The sequence below is a fragment of the Felis catus genome, chromosome E3 (genome assembly GCF_018350175.1).
Source record: "Felis catus isolate Fca126 chromosome E3, F.catus_Fca126_mat1.0, whole genome shotgun sequence".
Classification (NCBI taxonomy): Eukaryota; Metazoa; Chordata; class Mammalia; order Carnivora; family Felidae; genus Felis; species Felis catus.
In genome coordinates, this window is record NC_058383.1 from 4,585,928 (window position 1) to 4,610,627 (window position 24,700).

Below are 24,700 nucleotides of genomic sequence, written 5' to 3' on the forward strand. Positions count from 1 at the left end.
CTTCCCTGTAGTTAGGGGTGGTCACTTGATGAGACTCGCCCAATGGGATGTGAGCAGAAGTGACTTGTGCCTCTTTCAGATTATGCTCTAAAAGAAAGGGCCTTCTCCGCACTGCCTTTCCCTCCTCACTCCTAGGTGAGAGACAGAATGTCATGTTGGCCATCTTGGGAGGGTAGAGTAGTAATTCAGAAGGAGCTCAGATTTCTGACTCCCTTGAGGCTGTCCAGATGAGTTTATGAACAGAAAAAATCATCTGTGGTTTTTTTTTAAGGCACTGTTTTTTTTTCTTTTGGCATCTCTATTTATCACAGTTTTACCCACATCCTAAATAATGTAGCTGCATCCTTTTAGTTCTTCTTTTGTGATTAGCATTGGACTGCTCCTAAGTGGAATGCTCCCATTTATTTTAGTTTCCTTGTAATCTTGATATTAAAGGGTAACTGTAAGAGTTTTATTTTCTCTCTCAGAGAAGAAAAGAAAAAACCGAATTAATAAATCTATTCGGGGTCTTTTCTGGTTCCATACAAATTTTAGGATTATTTGTTCTAGCTTTGTGAAGAATGCTGGTGTTATTTTCATAGGGATTGCATTGAATACATGGATTGCTTTGGGTAGTATCGACATTGTAACAATATCTGTTCTTCCTATCCAGGAGCATGGAATCTTTTTCCATTTTTTTGTGCCTTCTTCAATTTCTTTCATAAGCCCTCTATAGTTTTCAGTATATAGATTTTTCACCTATTTGGTTAGATATATCCCTAGATATTTTATGGGTTTTGGTGCAACTGTAAATGGGATCAATTCCTTGATTTCTCTTTCTGTTGCTTCATTGTTGGTGTACAGGAATGCGACCAATTTCTGTGCGTTGATTTTATATCCTGCAACTTTGCTGAAGTCATGAATCAGTTCTAGCAGTTTTTTGATGGAATCTTTAGGGTTTCCCATATAGAGTATCATGTCCTCTGCAAAGAGTGAAAGTTTGACCTCCCCCTGGCCGATTTGGATGCCTTTTATTTCTTGGTGTTGTCTGATTGCAGAGGTTAAGACTTCCAATACTATGTTGAATGACAGTGGCGAGAGTGGACATCCCCTGTCTTGTTCTTGAACTTAGGGGGAAAGCTTTCAGTTTTTCCCCATTGAGGATGAGATTAGTGTTGGGTCGTTCATATATGGCTTTTATGATGACATAATAAACAAATCTAAAGCTCTATGTTTGGGGGAAAAAAATAAGTGATTGCGGTAATCAATACAAAAAGAGATCAATTCCAGGGAAACTCTCTAAAAATAGATCTGGAAATTAAAATTTTTTTAAATGTTTATTTATTTTTGACAGAGAGAGAGAACGCGAGAAGGCGTGTGCGAGCACACAAGTAGGGGAGGGACAGAGAGGGAGTTACAGAATCCAAAGCAGGCTCCAGGCTCTGAGCTGTCAGCACAGAGCCTGACGCGGGGCTCAGACTCAAGAACCATGAGATCATGACCTGAGCCGAAGTCAGACACTCAACCGACTGAGTCACCCAGGCACCCCAGATCTGGAAATTTAAAGTAATTTAAAGTAATAGGCTTAATAAAAAAAAAAAAACTTAGTGAAAACTTGAAAATACTGAATTAAAGAACAATTTGGGGAAAAAATACATTACCAAGACCAGTTTAACAGGAAGAAAAGAACAAAACAAAAGACATAAAACCCTAAAAGAATTATCCTATAAAAAGTTTCTACACTCAGAAGTTTCACGAATGAATCTTCCAAATGTTTTGAAGGGGATAATTTCTACTGTTTGTAACTTTCTCTAGAACAAATGTTATATATAAAGTTATGTAGCTGAATCTGCAAAGGACTCAGATCCCTGATGTCCAAACATGACACAGGAAGTAGAAATAAAAGGAGAAGCAGCCTCATGTTATAAAACAATAGGATTACTTCCCCCCCCCCAAAAAAAAAAAGCATGAACTCGGGCACCTGGATGGCTCAGTTGATTAAGTGACCAACTTCGGCTTGGGGTTTGTGGGTTTCAGCCCTGCCTTGGCTCTGTGTTGACAGCTCAGAGCCTATTTTGGATCCTTTGTCTCCCTCTCTCTCTGCCCCTCCTCTGCTCACATTCTCTCTTTCTCTCTCTCTCTCTCTCTCTCTCTTTCTCTCTCTCTCCCTGTCTCCCTCTCTCCCTCAAAAATAAATAAACATTAAAGAAAAAAAAAGAGCATGTGGGGCACCTAGGTGGCTCAGTCGGTTAAGTGTCCGACTTCAGCTCAGGACAGCTTGGTGCCTGTAGCCTGCTTCAGATTCTGTGTCTCCCCCTCTCTCTGCCCTTCCCCTGCTCTGTCTCTGTCTCTCTCTGTCTCTCTCTCTCTCTCTTTCTCAAAAATAAATACACATTAGGGGCACCTGGGTGGCTCAGTCGGTTAAGCGTCCGACTTCAGATCAGGTCATGATCTCACGGTTTGTGAGTTCGAGCCCCGCATCGGGCTCTGTGCTGACAGCTCAGAGCCCGGAGCCTGCTTCAGATTCTGTGTCTCTGTCTCTCTCTGCACTTCCCCCACTCGTGCTCTGTCTCTATCAAAAATAAAAAAATTGTGAAAAAAAATTTTTTAATAAGTAAACATTAAAAAAAGCATGAACTGAGTCTAATAATATATTCTAAAAGTTCTTATAGGCTCCATCCAAAGATGCAAAATGGATTCATTGATATGAAACTTACTATTTAAATATATTGATAGTTAAAATGATCATTTTAGTAGACTTTTTTTTTTTAAAAATCACATGATAAGGCTGCCCCTAGCCCCTCTCTCATACACAATACATGATGGCATAAAGAATATCTATTTAGACCAATATCCTACTTGGTTGTTCAAACTCTGCCAGTAATTCCAGAAACAGTATAGAATAAGTACAATTTATTGGCACTGTTTAGTAGCATGGGTGATCCCAAAGAACTAAATTTTAATAAATCCAGCGGTATAAATGCTATGAGCAAAGAAAAAGCATAATTTTAAACTTTAAATTTCTTTTACCTTCCCTTAATTTGTGAATTTTGAATAATACATTTATAATGGCAAATGATGAGGGGAAAACCACACAAAAGAGTAGGTAGCCAGAATGAACCGAATCTAGGGGCACCTGGGTGGCTCAGTCGGTTAAGCGTCCGACTTCAGCTCAGGTCATGATCTCTCAGTTGGTGGGTTCGAGCCCTGCTTTGGGGCTCTGTGCTGATGGCTGAGCCTGGAGCCTGCTTCAGATTCTGTGTCTCCCTCTTTCTCTGCCCCTGCCCGCTCACATTCTGTCTGTCTCTCTCCAAAATAAACATTAAAAAAGAATGAACAGAACCTACAGAAAAATATTGACAATTATATCTCTGAAAATAAACACCGACAAACAGGCCAAGTTTATTTTTTCAGAGCTTGCTGTCTCAAAGCACTCAGTCGTGGGGCGCCTGGGTGGCTCGGTCGGTTAAGCGTCCGACTTCGGCTCAGGTCATGATCTCAGGGTCGTGAGTTTGAGCCCGACATCGGGCTCTGTGCTGACCGCTCAGAGCCTGGAGCCTGTTTCAGATTCTGTGTCTCCCTCTCTCTCTGCCCCTCCCCTGTTCATGCTCTGTCTCTCTCTGTCTCAAAAATAAATAAATGTTAAAAAAAAACAAATTAAAAAAAAAAAAGCAGTCGCTGTTAACTTGAGTTTTGGCAGAGACTCAAAGGCAGGCAGGGCAACGGGGAAGTTTTACTATGGGGAGAAAAGGGAAGGTTTCCAAATGCCCTCATTGGCGGCTGATGGCAGGACGAAGCTGGAAGCAAGCTAGCTTGGGAGTGGGGCATCCCATGTGATGGGTTAGCGGGTGTATATTCAATGTTTTCTCTGGTTACTCCTGAGTTAGAAGTGAGGACAAACATTAAGAAAGCTGCCAGTCATTGACGAAGTCCTGGCCATTTGGGACTGTGACAGAAGTTATTGTTCAGCTGCCTGGATTGTTACTAAAGATAGCAATCTGGCTTTCTGCGCTGTTTATTGTAGACAGGGGAGTTGGTTTCTGCGCAGGTGGCAGTGGTGATAGGTCAGCGTCCTATCTCGGTACATGGTCTGGCCGTTGTCCATTTGTATACTGATTATATTGTGAGTGTAACTTGATGATTGTCTTACTCAACCATGAGCTGCAACAATATTTGGGCAAGGGTTTGCTGAGACCTGAGACTATTTCAAGGGCTCTTCCAGAGTAAAAATACTGAGAAAGACTGCCTCTGATTCTGTGAAATGGGGATAATGATACCTACGCTGGGGACTGTCATGAGGACTAAAGGATTTGAGTTTGTTTGTTTTACAAAACCAGGTGCCCGACATGGAGCCCCTCAGGTAATGGGCTTCTGGGTAGAGACATACAGACGGACCCAGGCTGGGCGCCCAAATTGGCGGGGGGGGGGGGGGGAACGGGGGCCATGACCGGTCCCTCAACACGGCGCAGGACTGGGGGCGACCCAGTCCGATCCGGTGGAAAGCCCCCGGGGCGACCGCTGGCTGGCAACAACGCGGGAGAAGGTGCGTTTTCCCACAACCCACCGGTCCACACGGCGCCCGCGGCGCGGCGCCTGCTGGCCCACACCTGCCGCCCCGTGGCCGGAAACGGCTGGGCCGCCGGCCGGAAGTACCTCACCGCGGAGTCTCCCGGGAGTTGTAGTTCCGCCCAGTCCAGGGGCATCTCGGCTGTGTCCCGAGGTCTCCCACAGCAATCTGCGCACTTCCGGACCCTTGGCGGGGTTCGCGTGGCCGGCACCTGGGACTTAGCCAGTCCTGAGGCTCCCGCTGCATCTGGGACTGACGATTCCCTCTGCCCCCGCGGTAGAGAGGGCACGTGTGGCAGAGCCACGGCTGCAGAGCTGGCGGGCCCTGGGAGGGGTGCTCTGCTAGGGGGGTCTGGTGGGCGGCTCTGTCTGACGTCTACTGGGGAGGGTCAGGGTTCCTGTCTGGTTTGGGGCGGGAGCTGTGGGCAGGCTGGTCTCATTGCTTTGCTTTACAGCCCAGCGTCGTCGGAGCCCACCGTCCGTCCACAGAGGGCTTAGCGCGGTGGACCCGTGACAGCCTTGGCCCCGGTGAGCTGGGGGCCAGCTCTTTCCCGAATGGTCACCCTTCTTTCCAGATACTGGATTTGTTTCTGTCCCTTGACCCGGAGCTTTTCTGCCCGTCCAGGTCCCTGAACTCCGCCTGGGTGGCCGGGCCTCCCGTGGGTGAGGAGGGACTGCTGAGGAAGCCCCCCCCCCCCTTCTGTCCGACCCTCTGTCACTCCTTCGGACCCCACATCACAGCCAACGGTAGGCTCTGAGCTATGAGGGCAAGGAAGGAGGGAGTGAAATGATTGGTATTTCAGGGATTTATGGTGTCGGTGTTCCTATGACCAATGTTTATTGAGTGTCTGGGTCAGGCAACTGGTGTAGCACCGGGTTCTATTCTTGGCTAGAGACCTAGGGCGGTGTCGGTCCCCTGAACAGATAAGGGCCACCAAGGTGTGGGTGCTCTGATAATGACGCCTATCTATGGATGAATGGACACCAAGGAGGGAGGTCAGTTCCTGCTGGGGGAGGTACAACCGAAGATCAGATTTGAAATAAGGTCTCCATAGGTAAAAAGGGGCAAAAGCGTTGGGGTTAGGGAACAGCCTGTGCAAAAGCATGAAACCCGTGGGTACTGCTGGATTTGGCACCATGGAAGAGCCTGGAAGGGGTGTGTGTGGTGAGACTGGAGGTGGTTCCAAGAGCGTATCAACCCAGCGGCTGGGTTAGGGGGTAGGGACTGGGTCCTGTTAGTGCCTGAAGTGTTTTAGGCAAGGCTGTAAGTGTGGTTACATTGGTCTTTGGTGTTACTATACCGGCAGTGAGTGGAGTCGATGGAGACCAGGCTAAGGTAGTGAGAAAAGTAAGTAGGGGAATGTATCTTGGGTTTGTGAAGCCGCCAGCACGGGCAGGGGTGGGTGACGGTGGGGCTGTGTGAGTGCCTCTGTCTGAATGCTGATCAAGCAGGGAGGAGATGATCAAGCAGGGCGTCTACAGTTCAGTGTAGACTCTTCTTTCCCCGCACTCGATTAGGAGAGAGAGCCACAGTGAGGGGACCACAGTGATGCAGAGATGAGGGAGAATTTGTCTGTCTTTGAGGCTTTTTTGGTCAAGGTAGGACGGACAAGCTGGGGCAGGGAGTGGGGGAAACGAAACCTGGTCCTGTAATTGTAAGTCTTAATGGTTTTTTCCATTATAACTTGAATTTGGGTCTTCTTGAAGGAGGTTTTTTTTTCTATTACAACCCATAACTGTTTCTTACTGTGTTCAATTAGTAACATTAGAAAAGATCTCAAATGTATATAGCAAAGTAACAAAAGGAAACTTTCGTAGTTATCGTTTAGATTGAGCAAATGTTAAAAGTTTATTTGCTTCAGATCTTCTAAAGAACAAAAACCTTATACGTACCACTGGATCCCTTTTAATATCACCCTTCATTCCGTTTCCCTTCCTCTCAGGGTGACAACTCCCGAGATGACTTTATTCTTACATGTTCTTTACTTCCTAGATAGGAATGTGGTCATAAACAATATATTATTTTTTCGTTCGTTACCTTTGCCTGTATTTCTTCTGCTTTGCCTTTTTCTTATTGATTTTTAGTAATTGTTTTCATCTATTCTAGATACAAAACCATTTATAGCTTATGCACATTGTGAAAATCTTAAGTAGTTTGATAGGGCCTGGTGTTTTCTTGATGGGTATAATTCTGAGTACATTTTATTTAATGTTTAGTGGGGTTCTTTTTCTGCCTTCTGTTGCTTTGTCAATTTTAGTACTTTGTATTTTTCTAGGAAATTGCCCAGTTTAATTTCAGATTTATGGCATTAAATTGTCTATAGTGATCTCATAATTTAAAAACATCTCTACTACATCTGAAATGGTTTCTTTTTTCCCTGTTTAAACATTGCATTTTTTTGCCTTCTCTTGTTTTCTCCATCGGTCATACCTGAACTTAGTGTGTTTTATTAGCTTTAAATACCAACCAATTATGCTATTAGTTTTAATCTTTTACAAGAGCTGATTTTAGTTTTTTCTTTGTAATTTTTTATTTGGGTACAACTTCAGACTTCAGAGAAAACTCACAAGGGTAGAATAGTACAGAGAATTCCAGAACACCTTTCATCTAAATTTCTCAAGTATGAACATTTTGCCACATTTGTATGGAGGGAGGTCGAGGGATTTGCGAGCCGATTAAAGAAAAGATGTCACCGTATGACCAGAAGTGCACGCAAGCTTTACTGAAGCATGCACGTTGGGGAGAGGTCCCTCGCAGCATGAGGCCATCCAGAATTTGGGGCCCAGGGCCCACTTCCCAGGAGGGAGGTGGAAAGGATACCCCTGGGTGTCTCTGGGTCAGAGGCACTTGGGGTCTTGGTAGCCACATGGTGTATTTTATCTATGGCTACCAGATGCTAGCGTATGGTTTCTTGGGGCGGGGAAAGCAGGCAGGTTCCAGACGACTAAAAATCTGTTCGTATTTGGGCTATCTTTAAAATGAATGCATGTGTTAACATCTGAGTTTGGTGCTGCTGGTCTTTTGAGCCAATGGTCTCAGCCTGCCAGGGGCCACTCTGCAGAGGCCATCGCTGGGTCATTTATACACAACTTGCTCTCTCTCTCTCTCTCTCTTCTCTCTCTTCCTCTCCCCTTGACAGATATATGTGTGTGTGCAAATACTTGGTGTGCATTTCCCAGAGACAAGGCTATTCTGTCACACAGCCGCAGGATAATGATCAAAACCAGGAAATTAGCGTTGAGACAATACTGTTGTCTAACCCACGTCTCGTACTCAGCTATCACCTGTTGTCTCCGTAAGACCCTTTCTAGCTAAAGGAGATCTCGGATCATGCATCTGTTCTCCCATTTTCCTTTGTCGTCTTTTCTCTGGAACAGTACCCCAATCATTCGTTGTCTTTGCTAGCATTGACATTTTTGAGGAGTACAGGCGGTTATTTTGTGGAACGTTTATCAATGTAGGTCTGACTAATGTTTCACCATGATTAGATTCAGGTAATACATTTGTGGCAGGCTTTTTCTTTTTTTCACCTGTTCTATTATTTCTTTGGTTTTTCCTTTTTAAAATCTCTGCTCCTACTTGCTTCTTTTGTGTTGCTTGGGTTTACTCTTTGCTGTGTTAGCCTCCTGCGATGAATGTTGTTAATTTTCAGATTTTGTCTAATCTGTATCTTAGGGCTGTGATTTGTTTTAAGTCTGTGTTTGTAACTGTGCACCAGGTTTGATATGTAACATTTTTTGCAGCCATTGTTCTAAATAATTTTGCATTCTTCTTCTTTTCTAGTTGTGTTGCTTTTGTGTTGAGAGAGCAGCATCTATGCAATACTGATTTAAGTAACTTGTTGAAGTTTATTTTTAGCTTTTTCGGGTCAATTTTTAGCTCCCAGGTGTGCTTAAAAGAAGAATGTATGTTCTCTAATCAAGTACTTTCTTGTGTCTGATCCAGTAGGTCAGGCTTTTAAATTTTTTCTTAATGTTTGATTTTGAGAGAAAGAGAAAAAAAGATGAGTGGGGGAGGGGCAGAGAGAGAGAGGGAGACACAGAATCCGAAGCAGGCTCCAGGCTCTGAGCTATCAGCACAGAGCCCGACGTGGGGCTCAAACTCACGGAGCGTGAGATCATAACCTGAGCCGAAGTCGGATGCTCTACCGACTGAGCCACCCAGGAGCCCCAAATGTTTATTTTTGAGAGAGAGAGAGAGAAAGAGAGTACATGTGCAAATGGGAGAGGGGCAAAGAGAGAAGGAGACACAGAATCCACAGCAGGCTCCAGGTTCTGAGCTGTCAGCACAGAGCCCGACGTGGGGCTCCAACCCACAAATCGTGAGATAGGACCTGAGCTGAAGTCGGACGCTTAACCGACTGAGCCACCCAGGCGCCCCAATAGGTCAGGCTTTTCAATTGTTATTCAGATGTTGCACACTCTTGGGGCGCCTGGGTGGCTCAGTAGGTTAAGGGTCTGACTTGATTTCGCCTCAGGTCACGAGCTCATAGTTTGGCTCAGGTCATGATCTCATAGTTTGTGGGTTGGAGCCCCACGTCGGGCTCCTTGCTGACAGGATTCTGTCTCCTCTCTCTGCCCCTCCCCTGCTCACTCTCTATTTCTCTCTCAAAATAAATAAATAGTTTTTTTTTTTTTTTTTAATGTTGTATACTCTTACTATTTATTTTTTGTATCCCGAATCCTCTAGGTTCTGTTCATGGCGATGTGGAGTTGTCTGTTTCCCCTCATGGCGTGTGTGTTCCATGTGTTTGAGCTGCACACTCATCACATCACGCTCGTGTGTTGGTACGCACAGACCTAAGATCGAGTGGGCCTCAGCTCCTTGCTTTGTCTCTGCAGTGGGTTGTTGTTTCTGGCTTTTTGTACGTCTCGAAGTTTGATTGTTTAAATGAACACCGGGCCGTGTGTGTGGGAGTAGAGACCCTCTTGCTGTGCGCGGGGCTGGGAGGCAGGATGTCGGTGCAGTGAGCCTGGTCGGGCATTGCCGGCGCTGGCATTTGCTGTTGCTGTGGTTACGGTCAGGCCCCCGCTGGCTTCAAGTGTCTCTGCTCTGTGCTTAGGGTGGGCCGGTTCCTGTCCCCCGCTCTGGGACCCGCCTACCCCCTTCGACCTTCTCCTCGTGCTCGTGCCCCCGCTGGCTCCTCAGTGCTGCCCAGCCTGGTGGTGGAGGGCCCTGGTCCCCGAGTCTGCCCCTCCCGCTGTGGTAGGAGGCTGTGAGTCTGAGTCGAGGACATATACCTGTCCCCTTCCCCTGGGACAGGGTGTTCTTCTCCTTCTCCCTGCCAGGTGCCATGGGTCTTAGCTGTGCTCTGGGAGCAGTGGGTTGTGCTGCCCTTCCCTCAGCTGCACAGGGCTTTGTTCCTCCACAGGGGAATTTCTAGGAGGATGGGGCTTCCCCGGGTTTCCCTGCATGGCAGCCACTGCCCTCCTCCAGACCTCACCACCCAGGGGGTCTCTCTGTGGTCTCCCAGCCGTCTTCTTTCTCCTGAGCGCCCAGTGGAGAGCCACGGACCAGATTACCACAAATTCAGTGATTGAAAGCTGGGCTGGCTCAGTCGGAAGAGCGCACAACTCTTGATCTTGGGGTCGTGAGTTCGAGCCCCACGTTGGGTGTAGAGATCACTTAAATAAAACTTTAAAATAAAGTAACACCCGCTGTCACCTCACAGCTCTGCAGGCCACAGTCCAGGGCCTCCCAAGGCCAGAGTCAATGTGGTGGATGGTGGGCCTCTTCCCCGAGCGGCTGGAGGTAGAGTCTGTTCTGGGCTTATTGGTGGAAGTCAGTATCTGGTGGTGTTAGGCCCGAGGCCCCCGATTCCTCGCTTGCTGCCAGCAGAGGTTTTGCTCAGCTTTCGCACGGGATGGTGAAGGATCCTTCTTGTGTTTCGCTCTCTCTGGCTTCCCCTGTGCCCCCATCAGAGGCAAATGTGCTGCTAATGTTTTCACGTGAGTCTCACAGTGCCGTCTATTGTTTACAGGTGTTCTTAGTGTCTGTTGCAAAGGCTGAGAGACAGGCGGTGACCAGGCAGCTCAGTCCTGCTGTGGATTCCAGCTCCTTCTAACTCCCAGACGGCCTCCAGGCGGGAGCTGAGCCTCTGGCCACGTAAGTTCTCAGCAGGAGAGCAGAGCTTTGCCAGTTGGAGTTGACCCCAGTCCTCAAGCCCCAGGCACCCCACCGATAGAATAATTCTTGGAAAGAAGGTGACCCGACAGCAGCAATCTACTTTGGAAGCGGGGCTCCCTCTCTGAGCTCCCTCTCGTAGCTTAGGGATAAAGTTGGAGGTCACAGAACGGGGTGGCTTCCAGAAAGTGTCCCTAAAACAGCTGAGGATGAGCTTGCTGACCGTGAATTTGGGTGATGCCATCGCATTAGGGGATCTGTCTAGGATTTGGTCGAGGGGAAGGTTTGCTAGGAGGAGAGGGGGTCCCCCGCTTTAAGGTTAGGGAAGCACAAACGAGGGAAGGGATCCCCGCAACACTCAGGCGACCCCCGTGCGGATTTCTCTACACTCGGTGCCTTCACTGTCCTTCTCTACTGCCCCCTGGCCCCCCACTGCCCCTCACTCCACTGCTTGTGAGATGCAGACCGTCCTCATGTAGTCGAGGCACAAAAGTTGCTTTCTTAACCTAAGAGTATTTCATTTTTCCTTCTCATGTTAAAGACGAAAGAAAATGGGCGTGAGAGAGGTGTTCAGAGCCACCCAGCTTACTAGAGGCCGAGCCAGCACTAGCGCCCAGGGCTCCCGTCCGCCAGGGCCCGCCAGGCGGGGGCTTCCTCCTGGGCGCCTCAGTTCATCGCTAAAACCCGCCCCTTCCCACCTTCCACCCCTTCAGACCCTCTCACGGATCTCCTCTCCTCCAGGGGAAGGACTCTGGTAGGAGGTCATGGAGAGAAAACCCAGTAAGATGATATATGTATATTTTTATGAGATACTTAAACAGTGAGCATATGTTTATTGTCTAAAATAAATTAGAAAATGCCACTATTGTAAAAACAAACAAACACATCCTACCATGCAAAGGTCACCATTGTTAACATTTTGTGTGTTTTGTCCAGAATTTTTTCTTCTTTTTTTTTTTTTTTTTTTTTTACAAAAACCCATTCCATGTGCTGAAATTGATGTAGACAAACAGGCAACAGAGCAAAATGTCCCAGTGTCCCCTTTGAGCACTGTTTTGGACCCACTCTATTGGGTCTGCCTTCCTGCACTTGTTCCCTGGGGTTCCTACAAGGTACCACAAACTGAGCTGCCTAAACAACAGACACGTGATCTCTCTTGACTCTCTTGACGTTAGAAGTGAAGGCGCGGGTGTGGCCCGTTCCTTCTGAGGCCCTGATTGGGGGGCCCGTTCCCGGCCTCTTCCCCGCCTTCTGGGGCTTTGGCGGCAATCTGTGCCCATTCTTGGTTTCTGCTGCATCACTCCGAGCTCTGCCGTCATCCTCCCTGACGTTCTCCCTGTGTGAGTCCCTGGCCCCAGTTTCCCCCTTTTGTAAGGACGCTAGTCCTTCCTCCTGGACTGGGGCCCGTCCTCATGACCACACCGTCACCTGATCATTGACAAAGGCTCTGTTTCTAAAGAAGGTCACATTCTGAGATATTGACGGCTAGGATCCCCAGCAGATCTTTCTGGGGCACAGAGTTCAGCCCAGAACACTCTGCTGCCAGGATGACATCTCTGGTAACCCAGAGGGGTCCTGTTACTTGAGGCTGTAATAAGGAACAGTCTCTCCTGGCTTGCTGGCGGGCTAGTGAACATCTCACTGCCACATCCGGGTTCTCTCTCTCCCTGTGGATCTGCAGCTCTCCACTTCCCCCCACCCCCCATGGAGGGCCTGTGATCTCTTCTGTCTCTGCTTCTCCTTAACCCTTCCTTCTCATTGGACCACTTCTTTCTCCACCGGGGGCAGGGTGGAGAAGGGGAAATGGAAGGGAAGTGACACAAACATTTCCTTGCTTGTCGGTTCCGGTAGCTCTCCCCCTGCCCAGCCATCTGTCCTTTATCACACGGGAGGCCGCGTGATGGCTTTGTAGGGGTGCAGAGCCTGTGACACGAGCAGGGGCTCTCTGGCAGACCTCTGTGCCCGCTCCTGGCTCAGTGCTCTTGCTTCCCAGGGCTGGCTCTCTGTGTCCCGCAGGCAGCCTGCTCTCTCCCCATGTTGTTCAGGCTCCCCTAGCTTCCTGCCCCCCACGTGGCCCCGAGGAATGCTGCATCCTTGTTCTAACACAGGCAGGCCGTGCAGGTGTCTCCCATTCCTGCCCCCACCCCCCACCTGGCCACCACGGTGGCCTCTGCCGGCTTCTCACTTCCAAGAGCTCCCTCCTGCCGTTGGGCTCCCGCATCTGCAAAGCTTCCCCCAGAACGCTTGCGCGCCCCCCCCCCCCCTTGTTGAACCACCACATGCCCAGGTGTTTCTGTAGCTGGGCACGCGTCCAGCCTGGGGAGCCAGGTTACTCCCCCACTTTTGCCGGCTCAACCGTCCCTCTTGTCTTGGGAGGGGGGTAAAACACCATGTATCTACGTCTTCAGTAGTGCCCCTCCCTGCTCCTTCGCTCTTCCTTATCCGAAGGAAGGTGTCTGTTAGGTTGGGTCTGCCAGCTCCTCCAGAGAATTTGGGGTGTCTTGGAATTGAGCTAAAACTTCAGGTACCCGGGGAAAATACCACCCACCTCTGCCTGTTACCCATCTGTGAGTCATGTGTTTGTGAATTTCATAGCTTCCTTTTTATTTATTAATTTTTTCCCCACTTACTGGTGTTGCCAGAAGCTAGTTCTTATCAGATATTCTGTAACAGTTTAGGTTGATTCATAGCATGGCATGCTTTGATTATGTCATAATTGATTAACCAATCTGTTATTTTTAAGCACTTAGGTAGTCTCCAATTTAAAAACCAAAACCAAAACTCCCTCGGAATTCTTTATGGAGTTTCTGAAATTCTAGAGTTTGAGCGTCTCTGCAGACTTCTTGGACCCAACTCCAGTGTGTGTCTGTCCTGAGTAGGAACATTCCTAAGACCAACCTCGTGTCTGTTCAGGAGAGAGATAGGTGTGGGGTCCCGTTGATGATTCCAGCCACAGTAAACTTGCTCCTGAACCTTCGTGTTCCTGTCCCCTGGCCAAATGAGGAAAGGAGGAGGAGGGCTCAGGAGAAGCCATCAGATCTTGTCCCATGTTTGGTAAGTGGCAGAGCCAGACCGGGACTGCTTCCCGGGCAGAGGCCAGCACAGCCGAGCCAGGGCGGTTCTTCCTGACTGTGAACGTGGACAGGCTGCAGGTGGAACAGAAGCACAGGGGACCCAGTGGGTCCGGGATGGGATTGAGGGCCCTGCCAAGTAGCCCTCAGCTTGTCTCAGCTGAACTCCATTCATTGGACTCTGCCCTTCCAGATCCCATTGTTAGATTTTCCTGTGAGTTGACCCCAGCGTCTACCAGGGGCAGGAGAGGTGACAGAGGTTCGGGTTCGAAGCTTCATAGGCTACAGATATTTTAAAAATAACTTCGGTACACATAGTACCAGTTGGTCCTAGAAGAGATTAGGAAATTCATCTAAGTACAAAAAAAAAATGTTCAGTGGTCATTACCTACCTAGGGCTAACTGCTGCTACCTTTTTGCCTTGCATCATCTCAGAGATCTATGTGAGTGTGTGTGTGTGTGTGTGTGTGTGTGTGTGTCTGTGTGCATGTGTGTGTCTGTGTGCATGGGATCAAATAGTCTTCGGCCACCTTTTTTAATTATCCGTATGCTATCCAATAAAACCGTTTTTTCCATGATTTTGTTTTCATTAGCTACATAACGTTTATTTCCCTTTGGAGTAGTGTTTTATTTAACGGGTCCTGTGTAGATGGATATTGCGTTATTTTCTGGGTTTTTTTTTTTTTTTCAGAGTTTTAACGAACTATAATAAACACCTTGGCGACTAACTCTTCGCCTGAACTCATGATTGTTTCTTCAGAATAAATTTCTATTCAATTTCTGAGTAACGAGGGGAGGGGTTAGTAAATTGCACATTGACTATGGAGACAGACATGAGTGCATTAAGTAGACAAGGAGAATCCAGGTTGAACCCTCGCCAGGTTGGGTCCCCGTCTCTCTGCAAGGCGTGGGCATTATGTGATGTCCTCGGTGGGGAGAGGGGGGGAGGGGAGCCTGTCCTCCCCCAGGCCTGGTGGGGGGTGGCAGCAGTTGATCCAGAGGCCCGGGGCAAGCTTGACCTCTCACGTCCTCTCCCCTGCCCTCCCCTCCCCATCTCTGCTTACACAGGTGTCTGCTTTCCCCCGCCCAGCAGGGAAGACCATGTCCCAGGTGAGTGTGGCATTTCTTTCTACCGCACTGTGCTTTCCCGGGGACTTAGGGATGCTTCTAAGAATGCAGCCAATAAAATACTGCAAGCAGGACCCAAGATCACTGAGGATGCAAGGCAAGTGGAAAATGGAGGCCACGGGGAGGGCGGGGCGGATGCGCTGCTGAGGCCGCCACAGTTCTGAGGTGCCCGGTGTCTGCCATTTCTGGCACTTAAAAAAAATACATAGTTTTTTAATGTTTATTTTTGAGAGAGAAACAGAGTGTGAGTGGGGAAGGGGCAGAGAGAGAGGGAGACACAGAATCCGAAGCAGGCTCTGGGCTGTCAGCACAGAGCCTGATGCAGGGCTCAAACCCACGAACCCTGAGATCCTGACCTGAGCCGAAGTCAGACGCTTAACTGACTGAGACACCCAGGCGCCCCTCTGGCACTTTTATTTATTTTATTAAAATTTTTTTTAATATTTGTTTAAGAGAGAGAGAAAGCCATCGGGGAGGGCAGAGAGAGGGAGAGACAGACAAGCCAAGCATGCTCTGCACTGTCAGCACTTAGCCCCACGGGGCTCGAACCTACGAACCATGAGATCATGAGCTGAACTGAAATCAAGAGTCGGACACAACCGACTGAGCCACACAGGCGCCCCAGACGTTTCCGGCACTTTAAAAAGGTTCCATCCAACATAGGATTTGTGTTGTCTGCTTGGGACAAGCACGTGCACGTCCTAGGAGAACTAAAGCTGTTTCCAGTATTAAGGTTCCAGGGTCGGCCTTGGGGTGTGAGTTGTCACAGGCAGGGTCCTGTCTAGTGATGACAGTGAAGTGGACACAACAGCGAGTCTGGACTCTCCGTTGGGTGGAAGCAGTGGGTCTTACGGCCGTGCAGAATCTGTGATGCTAGTTGTTTCAGGGATCAAAATACTCCGTTCTGCATAAACTGCCTTGTTCTGTCACACTGACCCAGATGAAACCCTGCATTGTCCAGAAGAACAGACGAGTAGCGTGTTCTTCAAATTATCTTCTGTAGTAGTTTTTTGACACAGATGGAGAGCAAACAGCCCCGTTTCAGACTGTGGTGGGGGCGGGGAAGGAAGATGGTCAGCGCGCTCTTGGCCTTTTGTCCTGGAGTCTGAGCGTCTTTTCGCCACTCGGACCTCACGCATCTGCCCTTGCCCTGGGCCATCGTTCTCTTTGGACGTCAGTGACGTCATTTGCTGCCGGCCTGTCTGCATTCTCAAATTGGACCTACACGGCCCCTCTCTCTACCGTGAGCATGAACGTGAAGTGTGCTGGCCAGAATCCTTCAAGTGACAAGAGCCAGAAATCCAGCTAGAGCTAGTTTAGGGCCAACCCCAAATCTAGGCCACACCTGGCCTGGTACTCAGGGACAGTCACACCTAAGAATGCAGGCGTCTCCCAGAGTCCCTCTTGCCCCTTGTCTGTGACTTCCTTCTCTCATACCGACTGCATCCGTGTGGCCAGAGATAGGCATGGCCCACACCTCTCTTGCGAGGTCTGCCGTAGAAAGGGACCAGGTTCTGTATCGTGGAGCCAGTTTGCACAGTCTTTGGGAGAGATGCAGATTTGGGCCAGCTTAGTTCGCGGTTAGGGCTGAGAGGCTGTGTCGGTGGTGGGGCGCTCCCAGGAGCTTGGGGTGCCGGAGGGAGAGAGCTAGCCCCAGAGGAAGATGGGCCTCGTGGACAGACATTACAGCTCTCCACTCCAGGAAGAAAAACATATTCACAGGGTCGTGGTTTCTGGCTTGGGGACCTGTCTTGATGAGAGTGTCTGTGCCTAAAAAGCTGGATGTTTGGTACCAGAAACATCTGGGAATAGGACCAGTATGAGAGGTCCGAGACAAGATGGCAGCTCCGTGGCCTCAGAGGAGAGACGTGGGCCGTGACGCGAAGCTGTGAGACCCATATTCAGGGCCCGGGTTTCCTCTGTGCCTCTTAGGGAAATTTGTTCTTTTATAGGAAACCAGTCTTCACCGGGAACTTCTTAGGGTCATCCACAACAAAGATAGTGACAATAAAAGGTCTAAGCTCCACCTGTTGAGCACTTAACATGTCGCCATTTCATGAGTACCTGTGAGATGGGCATTATTAACCCCTCTCCCATCTTACAGATGAACACACACAGGCTGGAGGTATTAAGCAAGCTGCCTGGGATCTTGCATCTGTTAGGTGATGGAGTTGGGATGTGAATGCAGACAGACCTAGAACTGGGCCCTCAGTGATGGAGCCACACTGTAGTTTTCTCTGGCCAAAACACAGCCCCTGCAGAGAAATTCAGTTGTACCCTCACAGTACAGGCTTGCGCTGTCCAATATGGTAGCCACCAGCCACGAGTGAATACTGAACCCTGGTGGCTAGTGTGGCTGGAGAACTGAGTTTCTCATTCACACTTAAATTTTAAAAGGGAATCAGAGGAAAATACTTTCCCATTAAACGCAACTTTATGGGGGCACCTGGGTAGCTTAGTCGGTTAAGCATCGCACTCTTGATTTCATCTCAGGTCATGATCTCACGAGTTGTGAGTTTAAGCCCCGCATCTGGCTCTGTGCTGACTGTGGAGCCTGCTTGGGATTCTCTGTCTCCCTCTCTGCCCCTCCACCCCCCTCAAAATAAATATCAAAATATTAAACACAACTATATTTTTACAGGACTATATTTCATGAGAGTGAAATTGAAAACATAGTGTCTGAGTTGAGATGTACTGTAAGTGGAAAATACCCACCAGGTTTTGAACATATGGTATGAAAAAGAAGAATGAAAAGTATATCAGCAATTTTAAAATAATTATATATTGAAATGATAATACTCTAGATATATTTGGCTAAAAGATCTTATCTAAATTGTCTCCTTTTTTACTTAAATGTGACTACTAGAAAATTTTATCTAAGCCACTTTATTGAGGTGTGATTGACCTGCAAAACTGTGTGCTCACAACTCGAGAGGAGTTTAGATAAGTGCACACCCGTGAAACCACCACCACTGACTTAATCCATCACCTCCAAAAGTTTCCTCCAGCCCCCTTTTTAAATATCTGTATTTTTTTTTCTTTTGTGGTGGGAGCATTTAACGTAAGATATGCCCTCTTAGCAGATTTCTAAGGGTGCAGCGCAACGTGGCTCATTGTGACACTGCTGTGCATCTTCAGAACTTACTCCGCTTCCGAAACGAACACTGAACCTCTGACTAGCGCCTCCCCCTTTCCCTGCCCCTCCCAGTGCTTGGTAACCACCGGTTCTAGGAGTTGACCACTTGAGAATCCTCATAAAAGTGGGGTCACACGGTATTTGTCCTCCCATGGCTGGCATATTTCACTCAGCATACGTCAGGTTCACCTGCTTGTCGCAAATGAAGGGGTTTCCTTCTCTCTCCTGGCTGAGTAATGTTCCGTGGTGTGTGCCCACCCCACGATCCGTTCGCCCACGGCTGGACACTTCGGTTGTTTCCATCTCTTGGCTCCCGTGGATAATGCTGCGAGGAGCACGAGAATGCACATATCCCGTTGAGACCCGCGTTCAGTAAGATCACGTCGTCTTCGAACAGAGATACGTTTATTTCTTCCTTCCTGATTCCAATGTGTTTTATTTCTTTTTCTCGCCGGATTGCTCTGGCCGGACTTCCAGTACTGTGTTGAATAGGAGAGGCAAGAATGGGCCTCCTTGCCTTGTTCCAGATCAAGGAAAGCTTTAGAGGGAAAGCTTTCACCCCTGAGTATGATGTTAGCTGTGGGCTTTTCATAAATGGCCTTTATTGTGTTGAGGTAAGTTCCTTCCATTCTTGGTTTGTTGTGAGCTTTTAATCTTTAAAGGGCACTGAAGTTTGTCAAATTTTTTGTGTGTGTGTGCAGCTGTTGAGCGGATTATGTCATTTTTATCCTTTATTCCGTTAACGTGGTGTCTCGTATGGATTATCATGTGTTGAACCATCCTTGCATCCCAGGGATAAGTCTTACTTGGTCGTGGTGTCTGATGCTTCTCATGTGCTGTTGGGTTTGATGCGCTAAGACTACCCTGAGGATTTTTGCACCTGTGTTTACCAGGGATCCTGGCCTTTAGTTTCCTATCTGTGTGGTGTCTTTAGTTTTGGTATCATGGTGATGCTGGTCTTGTAGAATGAATTTGGAAGTATTCCCTCTTTTTCTGTTTTTTTTGGGGGGGGGAGTATTTAAGAAGGATTGGTAGTAATCTTTAAATTTTTGGTAGAATTTGCCCATAAAGGTCCTGGGCTTTTCTTTATTTGGAGCTTTTTGGTAACTTCTTCATTCTCTTTGTTAGTGCTGTGCTCAGGCTTTCTATCAATTCAGTATCGGTAGGCTGTTTTTTTTATATTTTATTGTATTTAAAAAATTTTTTTTTCTTTAACATTTATTTGTTATTGAGAGACAGACACAGAGCGTGGGCAGGGGCGGGGTAGAGAGAGAGGGAGACACAGAATCTGAAGTAGGCTCCAAGCTCTGAGCTGTCAGCACAGAGCTCCACACGGGGCTCAAACTCAAAAACTGCGAGATCATGACCTGAGCTGAAGTCAGTCACTTAACCAACGGAGCCACCCAGGCGCCCCATATTTTTTAATTTTTTAAAAGTGTTTTATTTATTCTTGAGAGAGAGAGAGAGGCAGACACAATCCCAAGCAGGCTCCAGGCTCTGGGCTGTCGGCACAGGGCCCAACATAGGGCTTGAACTCACAAGCTGTGAGATCATGACCTGAGCCAAAGTCAGACGCCCAACCAACTGAGCCACCCAGGCGCCCCAGGTTTTTTTGTTTTGTTTTTTTTAGAATTGTGTTTTATTCTAGGTTGTCCAACGAGTTGGCATTGAACTGTCTATAATAGCTATTATCCTTTTTATTTCTGTGGCATCCGCTATAATGTCTCCTCTTGCATTTCTGATTTTATTTATTCTAGTCTTTTTTTTCTTAGTCTAGCTAAGGGTTTTTCAATTTTATTTCAAAAAACCAGCTCTTAGTTTCATTTTTTCTGTTGTTTTTCTATTCTGTTTCATTTATTTCTGTTCTAATTTTTATTATTCCCCTCTGCCAACTTGGGGTTTAGCTTTTCTTTTTCTAGAGGTGCAAAGTTAGGTTGTTTGAGATCTTTCCTTTTTGAATGTAGATGTTCCTTTCTATAAACGTCCTTCTTAGTGCTGCTGTTGTGGTATCCTGTAAATTTCAATCTGTTGTGTTTTCATCTGTCTTAAGATATTTTATAGTTTCCCTTTTTGATTTCTGTGACCCAGTAGTGTTTAAGAATGTGTTAATTTCCAATATTTAAAAATTTTCCCCTTTTCTGTTGATTTCTTGTTTCATTTCATTGTGATTGGAAAAGATACTTAGAATGATTTCAGTCTTAATGTTAAGACTTGTTTTGTTAGCTAGCCTATGATCCACCCTGGAGAACGTTGTGTGTGCTCTTGACAAGAATGAGTATTCTGTTGCTAGTGGGTAGAATGTTCTGTAAATACCTTCAAGGCCTATTTGATCTGTAGTGTTGTTCACTTCTGAAGTCTTTGTTTTTACTGATTTTCTGTCTGGATGACTATTGAGAGTGGGTATATAAGTCTCTTACTGTTATTTCATTGCTGTTTCTCCCTTCTGATTGGTCAATGTGTGCTTTATATATTTAGGTCCTTTTGATGTTGGGTGCATGTGTATTTAAAACTGTTACATCTTGTTGAAGGGACCATTCTGAAGTTACAGAAGGACTTTGTCTCTCATGACAGTATGTGATTTAAAGGCTGTTTTGTCTTTTTAAGTATTGCCAGACCAGCTCTCTTCTGATTACCATTGTATGGCATGGGATATCTTTACCTTGTTGCTTTCACCTACTGTATGTCCTGAAATCTAAAGTGAATGTCTTGTAGACAGAAGTTGGTTGGGTCTTTTTGTTAGGGAAGTTGAGTTCATTTACATCTAAAGTAATTATTGCTAGGTAAAGACTTATATTGCCACTTGGTTAATGGTTTTCTCTTTGGTAGTTTCTTTGTTCCTTTCTCTTACTCTTTTGTCTTTATTGTGGTTTGAGGATTTCTTATAGTGATAGGTTTTGATTCTTTCCTCTTTATTTTTGTGCGTTATAGATTTTTTTTTTGTCGCTACCATGAGGCTTACATTGAATATTTTTACAGTTCTAGAAGTCTCTCCTAACCTGATAACTTCAGTCGTATGTGGAAACTCTATACTTTCTCACACACTCATACTTTGATATTTATGTCAGATTTTATTTCCTTTTATATTGCTTTTCCATTAGTAAATCTGTGATTATAGTTGTACTTTTGCCTTTTAACTTCCATACTTCTGTGAAAAATGATTTACACAGTATTACAGTATTCAGTGTAAATTAATTGGTTGTTTTGGTCCTTAGTTCATCCAGAGAGAAGATGAAGGAGAAGGGGAAGGAGAGCCAAGCCCTGTTCTGTATTTGTGGAATCCTTTCTGTCCTTTCCTCTTGGTGCTCCCTTAATTTTGACCATGTCTTTGCTTATAATTGTGCCCTCATTTTATTTATTCATTCCCTCCTGGTGATTTCCCACCTTTTTCTACATCGGTCATCTTTTGTCCCTCCCCTCCCTAAAATACCATCATAGGCATCCCCATTGCCTATAGGAAAAAAAAAAAAACACCTTGCCCTGTGATTTGTGCATTTGTGCACATGTGCTGTCTCTCTCTCTCTCACACATACACACACATCCATGCAGTAGATTCTGTATTGTCGCTCCCAAGAATTTGCAGTGTCTACCAGATATTTCTGTGACTCCTTGCCCTTGCTAATGCCGTGCCTCTTGGACACATGGTTTATCTTTCAAGATTATTCTCCAGGGCAGCCTCCAGTGAGGCTTCACTTGACGTCAGGACCTTGAACATGACTGCTGTCTTTGTGTCTGCTCCTTCTGTAATATACTTCCATTGCAGCCTGAGGTGTGATCACACCACACGGAAGTCTCCTGTCCATCTCGATCCACCAGGGCTCCAGGTGCCTGCTTCCCGCCCCACCCCCCCCGCAGCCCCAGGCGGAATACCGTCAACATACCAAATAGTCTGTAGATGCTTGCACGCCGGATGAATGGATGAATGACTGAATGCAGATCCAGGAGTGAGATCTTTTCTTAGGATCTTTTCTTTTCTGTCCCTGGAAATGTAGCACAGAGTTAGGGGCATGCCAAGCTCCCTAAATAACTTACCGTGGGGCAGTCTGAAGGCGCTAAGAGCCCTCGCCTCTGAGCCTTGGCCGCAGGACTCTGCCAGGTATTTCAGGTTCATCGGGCACGTGTCATTCCAGGGCTCACTGTCCTTCCGAGACGTGGCTGTGGGGTTCACCCACAAGGAATGGCAGCACCTGGACGCCGCTCAGAGGACGCTGTACCGGGATGTGATGCTCGAGAATTACAGCCACCTGGTCTCAGTAGGTGAGGAAGGCTTCCTGCGTTTCCCGATGAATGGCTCTTCTCAGTTATGTAAAACCTCTGAAATGTTTGGCCTTGGGTGTCCGTTGTCTGCAAGCCTTGCTGTCATCCCACTTGCGTTATTCGTGAATTTACCTCCTGTGTGAAATAATCCATTCTCTGGCTGACATGTAAAAGTGCGTCATGCCCCCTGCTTCCTTGGATGGCCCAGGAGGCTCAGCCTAAGTCCTGTGACTCGTTCTCACAAACAGGCTGTCAGGTCACCAAACCGGCTGTGATCTCCAGGTTGGAGCGAGGCCAAGAACCGTGGATGGAGGAGGAAGAACTCGTCAGATGGAGCTTTCCAGGTGAGAGGGGGGCAACGGACACACACTGGGCTGCAGAGCAAAATCTCCCGTGTTTGTTTCAGACAATTGTTCTCAAAAGCCTTGGATCTTTGCAAGTAGCTGTGGATATTCGGTCCAAGACCTTGAGATGCCCACATGACTCCTGCTGCCTCCACACATCCCACCGCCCGACAGGATTCCTCCTCTTTCCCTGGCCTTTAGAGAGAGGCATATTCTGCTTTCATTCTTTCATTCCACCCTGCCGTCCCCATCTGAGACCTTGCTTGCTCAGTTTTTCTCTAGAATCTTCAGTCTTAATTAACACTTACCCCATGGTTATGAAACAGGCTTTCTCATGTTTTCAGGGATTTGTAGATTCCCGCTATTAAAATTTTTTTTTTTATTTTTGAGAGATACAGAGACAGCACGGATGGGGGAGGGGCAGAGAGAGAGAGAGGGATTCATAGAATCCGAAGCAGGCTCCAGGCTCCGAGCTGTCAGCACAGAGCCCGACGCGGGGCTCAAACTCATGAACTACGAGATCGTGACCTGAGTTGAAGGTGGATGCTTAACTGACTGAGCTGCCCAGGTGCCCCTCCCCCTATTTTAAAATAACTTATTTTGTGCCCCTCATTTTTGTCTTTTCTTTTACTGTGAAATGCCTCAGAAACTTTCTTGCTCCCTTTTATATGACTTTAGATTCCTCTTCTTTCCTAACTACGAAATATGGCCCCCTTTTGCTTAATGGGATATGAATGGCACTCCCCCCACACGCATCCTAGTATAATCCCACGGTGGATACTGACTCCCTCTTTCTTTCAGGACAGGGGCCTTTTATCAAGCTTTTGTTCAGGGCACACCAGAAATCAGCTGGGGGCTTGAGAAATACCACCTGCCTGGGTCTCAGCCCAGAAAATCCTCATGGGGAAGATTAGTAGGCATTGATTCTGTCCCTTAGGAATTCAGCACTGGGGCTCAAGGAATTTCCACATTTCTAAATCAAGAAGCTCTGTGGTTGCACTGGGTGTGGGTTTCATGGAGGTGAAACCACGGATAGTTGGTGATTTAAAATGTAAGGGAACCGGGGCACCTGGGTGGCTCAGTGGGTTAACTGTCCAACTTTGACTCAGGTCATGATCTCATGGCTCAGGAGTTCAAGCCCCGCATCGGACTCTGTACTGACAGGTTGGAGCCTGGAACCTGCTTCAGATTCTGTGTCTCCCTCTCTCTCTCTGCCCCTCGCCCCACTTGCACTATCTCTCTCTCAAAAAAAAACATAAAAAAATAAAATGTAGGGAAGGGGCACCTGGGTGGCTCAAAGAATGGAACTCTTGATATTAGCTCAGGTCTTAATCTCAGGGCCATGAGTTCAAGCCCCACGTTGGGCTCCCCTCTGGGCCTGAAGCCTGCTTAAAAAGAAAAAAGAAAAAAGAAAAAACCTAAATGAAGACAAAACCAAATGAGGATCTAAGCACAGGATTCAGAACCCAACATTTAAGAATCTCCGAGGAGGGGCCACAGTGATGTGGATACCAACATGCCCAAGGAATGGTGCTGTGGGGAGGCTGGTCTGTGGCCAAGTCCATCAGACATCTGGGAAGTATCTCATTTTTTCCTTTCAAAAGCCAATGGATGAGGGTATGTTTATAGATTTATAACTGTGGTGATTGAATCTGGGCACTTAGGTCTGAAATTTATTCTTCCTCCTGTTTCTGATATAATTTTATTTTTTTGCTGGGGGGGCCTGGGTGGCTTAGTCTGTTAAGCATCCAGCTTCGGCTCAGGTCCTGATCTTGCAGCTTGTGGGTTCAAGCCCCGCAGCAGGCTCTCTCCTGTCAGCCTCGAGCCTGGTTTTGATCTGTTTTCCTCTCTTTTTGCCTCTCCCACAGTTCTCTCTCTCAGAATAAAATTCAAAGTAAATAACATTAGGGACACCTGGGTGGCTTAGTCGGTTAAGTGTCCAACTTCGGTCAGGTCATGATCGCACAGTTCACAGGTTCAAGCCCCATGTCAGTCTCTGTGCTGGCTGCTCAGAGCCCGGAGCCTGCTTCAAATTCTATGTCTTCCTCTCTCCCCACCCCTGCCCACTTGTACTCGGGCTCTCAAAAATAAACACTAA

General features: G+C 47.2%; 1 protein-coding gene across 23 annotated transcripts in view; it reads left to right on the forward strand.

The window, feature by feature from the left end:
* LOC105261300 (zinc finger protein 239-like) overlaps window positions 1-24,700 on the forward strand; it is a 68,962-nt gene that overhangs the window by 42,541 nt on the left and 1,721 nt on the right. For 5 of the 23 annotated variants that reach the window (XM_045048263.1, XM_045048258.1, XM_045048257.1 and 2 more), the window contains 6 exons: window positions 10,527-10,651; window positions 11,211-11,449; window positions 13,413-13,723; window positions 14,809-14,850; window positions 22,132-22,258; window positions 22,507-22,602. In XM_045048263.1, coding sequence (XP_044904198.1) covers window positions 13,610-13,723; window positions 14,809-14,850; window positions 22,132-22,258; window positions 22,507-22,602 — 379 coding nt within the window. In that variant the 5' untranslated portion in view covers window positions 10,527-10,651; window positions 11,211-11,449; window positions 13,413-13,609. Of the gene's footprint in view, window positions 1-4,650; window positions 5,074-5,153; window positions 5,293-9,235; window positions 9,334-10,526; window positions 10,652-11,210; window positions 11,450-13,412; window positions 13,724-14,808; window positions 14,851-18,481; window positions 18,619-19,849; window positions 21,826-22,131; window positions 22,259-22,506; window positions 22,603-24,700 lie in introns of those variants that run through there. The other 18 variants (XM_045048253.1, XM_045048251.1, XM_045048250.1 and 15 more) reach the window with 18 other exon arrangements.